The sequence below is a fragment of the Malaclemys terrapin genome, chromosome 2, assembly GCF_027887155.1.
Source record: "Malaclemys terrapin pileata isolate rMalTer1 chromosome 2, rMalTer1.hap1, whole genome shotgun sequence".
NCBI lineage: Eukaryota > Metazoa > Chordata > Testudines > Emydidae > Malaclemys > Malaclemys terrapin.
In genome coordinates, this window is record NC_071506.1 from 239,757,104 (window position 1) to 239,763,573 (window position 6,470).

At 46.2% G+C, this 6,470-nt stretch overlaps 1 protein-coding gene across 7 annotated transcripts in view; it reads right to left on the reverse strand.

The window, feature by feature from the left end:
• PPP1R9A (protein phosphatase 1 regulatory subunit 9A) overlaps window positions 1-6,083 on the reverse strand; it is a 253,382-nt gene extending 247,299 nt beyond the window's left edge. For all 7 annotated transcript variants that reach the window (XM_054020403.1, XM_054020402.1, XM_054020404.1 and 4 more), the window contains exons 1-2: window positions 5,908-6,083; window positions 2,197-3,893 (exon numbers count right to left, since the gene is read on the reverse strand). In XM_054020403.1, coding sequence (XP_053876378.1) covers window positions 2,197-3,666 — 1,470 coding nt within the window. In that variant the 5' untranslated portion in view covers window positions 3,667-3,893; window positions 5,908-6,083. The remainder of the gene's footprint in view (window positions 1-2,196; window positions 3,894-5,907) is intronic.
• Window positions 6,084-6,470: the final 387 nt, after the last annotated feature.

The window sequence follows — 6,470 nt, forward strand, 5'->3', positions numbered from 1 at the left end:
CAGTGATATCTGTTCAACCTCTTCAGTCCAACTGAACACTGTCTTCCTTTTTATATAGTCATTTATACCAGTGAAAAGTGGTCTTAAAATGCTCCCTTTCTAATTTGGTAGTGTTTAGCATTCACTCTGCATAGCTATAGATGACTATACAAGGGGGAAGGCAGTGGAAAATCAGGCACATCTTCAATTGGATTGAATAGGTGTAACAGTGGATAGAATTTGGTCCTGTAACTGGAATTTAGTTAACTGTGTTGATTAAGTATGAGCTAGAATAGAATCCAGCTCACTCACGTGCAGCTGGATCCACAGGGATGGGACAAGTTGCAAAAATGTTTATTTTTGACGCTAAATTAAGTAGTTGTGGTCTCAGAATACATAGAGGAAGTTGATGAGTCAAACAAGATGGAATCATTTTTACAGTGTCACTTTTCAGAAAAGAATTTTATTTTTCTCCTAGTCTGCACCAGCCCAGTATTTGGCTCTTTAAAGACTGTCAGGTGTGCCAAATACCTTAGTGTTTTTGCAGTGTGGGTAAGTGTCCATTGGTAACTACACTGAGATTATCAAATGCACTTCACTTGCAACCTATGAGTAATTCAACCCTGATTCTGAGAGGTAAAATGCTATTGTAACAAGTCATTGTGCCCCTACTCTTTCCCCAACTTAAAACACTTGAAGCATTCCACATTCTTAGATATTATTTTTAACAATGTTTTTACATCTAGTATATTTCAGTGGATGACCTTTAAATTATCTCTAGTATATGTCAATGTACATAAGACACTAAAGCACCTATACCAGAGGTGAGCAAACTACAGCCCGCAGGCCACATCCAGCCCACGGGACCGTCCTGCCTGGCCCTTGAGCTTCCAGCCAGGGAGGCTAGCCCCCGGCCCCTCCCCTGCTGTCCCCCTTCCCCCACAGCCACGCCGCCGTGCAGGCAGCGCTCTGGGCGGCTGGGTTGCACACTCCTGCAGATCAGAGTGGCAGTGTGTCTGGCTCTGGCCGGGCAGCACTGCCAGACATGCTGCTCTGAGCAGCATGGTAAGAGGGCCGGGGGGGTTGGATAAGGGGCAGAGATTCTGGGAGCAATCAGGGGACAGGGAGCAAGAGGCGGTTGGATGGGGCAGAGATTCTGGGAGGCGATCAAGGGATGGGGGACCGGGGGAAGGGGGGGTTGGATAAGCATGGGAGGCCCGAGGGGACCTATCAGGGGCAGGAGTGTGGATGGGGTCAGGGAACGGGTAACAAGGGGGGTTGGATAGGCATGGGGTCCCAGGGGGCCTGTTAAGGGGCAGGGGTGTGGATAGGGGTCAGAGCAGTTAGGGGACTGGGAGCAGGGGGGTTGGATAGGGGGTGGGGTCCCAGGAGGGGGCAGTTAGGGGCAAGGAGCGGGGGGGGGGGTTGGATGGGTTGGGGGCTCTGAGGGGAGCAGTCAGGGGGTAGGAAGTGGGAGGGGTCAGATAGGGGGCAGGGGCCAGGCTGTTTGGGGAGGCACAACCTTCCCTACCCAGCCCTCCGTACAGTTTTGCAACCCCAATGTGGCCCTTGGGCCAGAAAGTTTTCCCACCCCTGACCTATACCAATACATCCCTGAAGTAGGTATTAGTATGAAGCATGAAGAAAGACTGACTGTTGAAGAAGCTAGCAACTAAAGGTTACTGATGCAGATGAAGAAGATTAATGATCCAATACTAGTGGATCACAGTCGCTGTTCAACAGCACATTACATTTCATACCATACAGTATTTCACTCCAGAACTTTAATTCTTCACAGATGTTCTTTAAAGTAAGAGCAGCTGTTTGGAATGCAGAAGTTATTATTAAATTTCAAAAATAATGTAAATATGATGGTCACCATATAGATGCCTTTTATATTTCACCATGCTATTTATATATTTATAAAGTCCTATAAGTCAGAATGTGTATGTTACAATTACAAAGCCTCACAAACCTGAAGTTCATTCTCAATTTCTCCTGGTTTAATCAACCATAAAGTAGACTAGGAAATGAGACAGGGCCATCAGAACTCAGCTCCCATTAAATCATTTGAAATTATGCTCACTTGCCATCTACAACAAAAAAGTGTCTCAAGGACCTCTGCAATCTTTTCAGAACCAGGTGCAGCTGTCAAAAATCGACCCTGAACAAAAGTTAAGCTCAAATAAGAATCAAAGTTCGGGGAGATGAATTTACCTTAATTGGAGCACTGCTAAACTTAATTTTTCTGTTTGCTGGTATTTCATCTTCAGCTGGCAATCCAATAACTTCAGCATATTCCATATCAGGTTCATAATAGTTGTTCTCATCACTGTCATCTTGATCATCCTGTTCTGTTCCTGTCTCTCCCCAGTCAGAATTATACCTTGATCGCACCCTGTAGACATTATAGTCAGAGTGCATATATACATGTGAACTCTGAAAGTTATTCAAGTCTTCCTGGACTTCCTTTCCACTGGCATCATCATAGTGGGATTCAGTAGCATCTGAAGCTATATCTGTTGCAAAATCACCACCTGCTACCAAGTTTCTTGGTACATCTGCAGCTTCAGTGCCAATACAGGCACTCTCTGCATTTTGTGAATGTTCTTTTTGTTGTAAAGAAACTTCTGTATCTATTTTTTCCTTAGTCCTGGTATAGGATTCTTCACGCTTTTCGCTGTTAATGATGCTGGCCAATTCTTGTTTAGTTGCTGCACAAACATCAACAGGATCATAACTTGCTTCCTTATTCTTCCTTATTTCTTCATTTGTTTTGGATACTGGCAAAGTGCTGTTAGAAGGTTCTTCTCTTATTGTTGAAGGCGTACTGTTTTGCTGAAAGGTCTCAGCAGATATTGAACTTGTAGTTTGTTTGGCTGGTGAAGACCAGGCATTAGCATCTTTTAAGGGACTGAATCCATCAAGGTTTGCAACAGTGGAGGACAGATTTGCAACAGTAGATGACAGGTTTAGTGGGTAATGACCAGTTACAGAGTATTCTTCATTGTTTTCTGGCTTTTCTAAAACAATTACACTATGTGAATCAGTGTTCTCAAATACTGCACTGAGCTGACTCACTGTTGGAGAGACAGTCTCTGTCCTTGAGCTAAGACTGTCCAATGAATCAGTACTGCCTCTATTAGACTTTGAGCTACACCACTCATCTTGGAGTTCATTGGAAACTACTCGCTCTTTCTTTGGGGAATAGCGATTGGAATGTCCCATTTCATGAACATTTCGCTCAAACATCTTTCGAGTTTCAGTAAACTTGGAATAGGAAGGACCATCATGCACAGTATCAAATCTACTAATCCTTTCTGAAACTGAAGATTCTAATTTTACAACTGAGCCATCTGTCTTCTCCACAAATTCTTTGGGCCTAATTCTTCTTTGAGGAGACAGGGGACCACTTTTCCCTCTGGTTTTAGGGGTAACTCCAGTGCTCTCACTGGGCTCCATGCCCATCTGCATAAATAAGTTTTTAATCCTGTTGACGTTTGAACCATATTTCCTCCCCCTGCTCTGCTGAGAGGCCTCTCCTTCATCTTTCGTTTTTTGGTCTCCATCTGATTTAGGTTTGTCAAAGGTGCTTTTTAGTGCCTGGAACTCAGTTCTGTAAGCATTCCTGTGAGGAGAGGCACTTCGGAGGGTTGATCTTTCTCCTGAAGGCTCTGTTTTCATCATGTTTACTTCAGGAGTGCAAAACCAATGTACATAGTGACTGATATACCACTCTTCTGTTACTAGTGAGATTCTGGTTGAGAAGAAAGTGCCTCTCAGGTAGCACTGGTCTCCATCAGGGCCATATTCAGTAGGTGTTCTGACAGATACTATCTAAATATGTGCAAGCAACCATGACACCAAACAAAGTGGCAAGACTGACGGTTTTCCAGAACAAATGTAGATTTAACCTGCAACAGAAAGTACAACTTTTTGAATCGAGTCATGCATTTGTATTTCTTCAAATCTAAATCAATTACTTCAATTTTAAAGTTATTTAATATAATGGATATCTAGAAATAAAAATTACAAAACAAATGCAGGGATTCATCCTTTACACAGCATCATTCGAATTTTAATACGTGTGTATTTTGGTAAAGCAGACTCAATTTGCTAAAGATTCAACAATTAGACAGTCTGAAAAAGTTTGTACGCTCACATAAAAGTAAATTTCCTTCCAAGTACTAATTAAAATGCCACTCTGAGACAATGAAACATGGCAGTTTTGTGATGTTCATATGTATGCTACAAACATATTACAACATAAACAAATTTGTCTAGGTGAAACACAAAATTACAAAGAATAAAATTACAAGGAAAACTATGTCACCAATGTTTCATTGCAGTCAAACTTTTCGACTGGAGATGGTAAAGGACAAAACAAACAGAACTAAAATCTCTGTGTTATTTATGTCTGGGCACGAAATACTTCATGCAAACGTGATGACTGTGCTTCCCTGAGCTGCTAACATTTGCAATTCCACCTAGGTTGTCTCTGAACTACACAACAGTATGCTTTGAATGGTGTTTCTTTGCAGAGAACAATGATTCAACAATGAAACAACAGCTCAAAAGAATTAGAAAAATTGCACCCAAAGGTATCATTCTGTGTTGAAAATAGTGAAGTGAAATTTAATAAGACTTGCCCCTTTCCACTTGCTGTATTATTTTAGCATGACAAAGAGCATGGAAGCATCTAGTGAACTGCAAAAAATGGAGCTACAGGCTAAATCTCTCAATCTTCCAGGTCACATCTGCAAGTCCGCAGAGTTGCCAAACCAAAAAAGGCTGTGTTTTAAATATAATAAACTGCATGGAAAGTTACATGATGCAACATGATGAATTTAGAGATTCTTAGTTGGGGGGGGGGGGGAGGTTCTGAGTGGTGTTTAAGGTAAAGGATGAGAATGGAGTCTGATTCCAGCCTGAACATTAGCCCGGAGAATTGCAGGAGAACAACACATGACTAACGGAGAGCAAAATATCTCTCATTAGCGTCCTTCTGTTTCCTTGTGTTTCTTCTAGGCTATAACTTATTGCTGCAAGCTCCAAATGCAATGCATGTGGGCTACTGTGCTCCTCACTAATAGGGAGGAATGCTATAACACTGCAGTCACACCTAGCATTTTAGAGCAGGAAGATTACGGATCAAGTACCTTACACATTTATTCACCAATCTTTTAAGCCTAAGAGGTTACTTTGACTAAGCAATATTATGTGGCTATTAATGCACAATCCCCTCATCACCTTCCTGAAAGAGAACACACTCTTAGATCACCTCCAAACTCAAGCCCAGCTATCCATTCACACAGCTGTGGCTCAACTGCTGTGCAGGGGCGCTGGAACAATTTGTATAGTGGGGTGCTGAGAGCCATTGAACCAAACTGTTAACCCGTATATGATGGAAACCACTTCAAGCCAGGGGGTGCAGCAGCAGCATCTCTGCTACTGTGGATGATCAATAAAAAAAAAAAATCAACAATTATGGAGAAGGGGGGTATCTGTAGCAGTTTTTTCTTAGCCACCGATCATTTCCCTTTGCCTCCCCTTTTACAGACTCCAGCCAATGTTTCCAACGATTATAAGAAAAAGAAAAAGGAAAGCTAACTTAAGGTAAAAGGATCCTGTCTGGCGTCACTCAGCAAACCCCTCTGAAAGGGAAAGTGCTGCGAAGAACCGGTTTCTCCGGACTGAAAGGCGAGAGGATCCCACAGCAGCGTTGGCCCAAGAACCACCTTGCGTAGGAGCAGCAGCCCTGGCAACCATGGCAGGGAGCAAAGCTCAGTGGCCATAAAGCCCCCTGGCTCTAGCTACAGCGTACAGGGAAACAAAAGCCCCCGGGCATGTCTCCCCTTGTCGCGCACACAAGCTGCACCCGAGTCCCAACTTCAGCCCCTGCTCCCCGGTGCGCGCACGGCCCCTTACCCGGGAGAGGAGCTGCACGCCGGGCTGGGCTCCTTCCACCTCCCGCAGCTCCCTGCGCGCTCAGAGCTGCGGCTCCTCCAGCCCCCGGCTCCGACCCGCCTGTGCGAAAGCAGCGCGCGGCTGCCGCCCCCAGCCTGCCAGCGGGCAGCAGCCTCCGACTCCGCTCCTCAGCGCCATTGCAGGCAGCGGCGGCTGGAGCAGCGACACGCTCCGCGCACACGGAGCTGGGGGGAGGAGAGCGCTCCCGCGGCTCCCCGGGGGCCGGGCGTGCGGAACGTCTGCCCCGCGCGCGGGGAGGGGGGGTGCGCTGCCAGCCGCCGCCGAGCGGAGGCCGAGCGCGGGCGGCGGATGACAGGTGCCTCACCTCCGCGGCGAGCTGCAATGGTTTGTTCCGCCGGGGAGGGGGCGAGCCACGCTCCCGCTGCAGTCCGGCCGCTGACCCTGCTGTGCCCCCGTGGGCGCCTCCTCTCCCCGGCGCGCCGCATCGGGCCCCGAGATCGCCAGACTCCCGCTCCCGTCTGGGTCTGCGGGCAGGTCACTTCCTCCCCCTGCGCGCGGGGGAG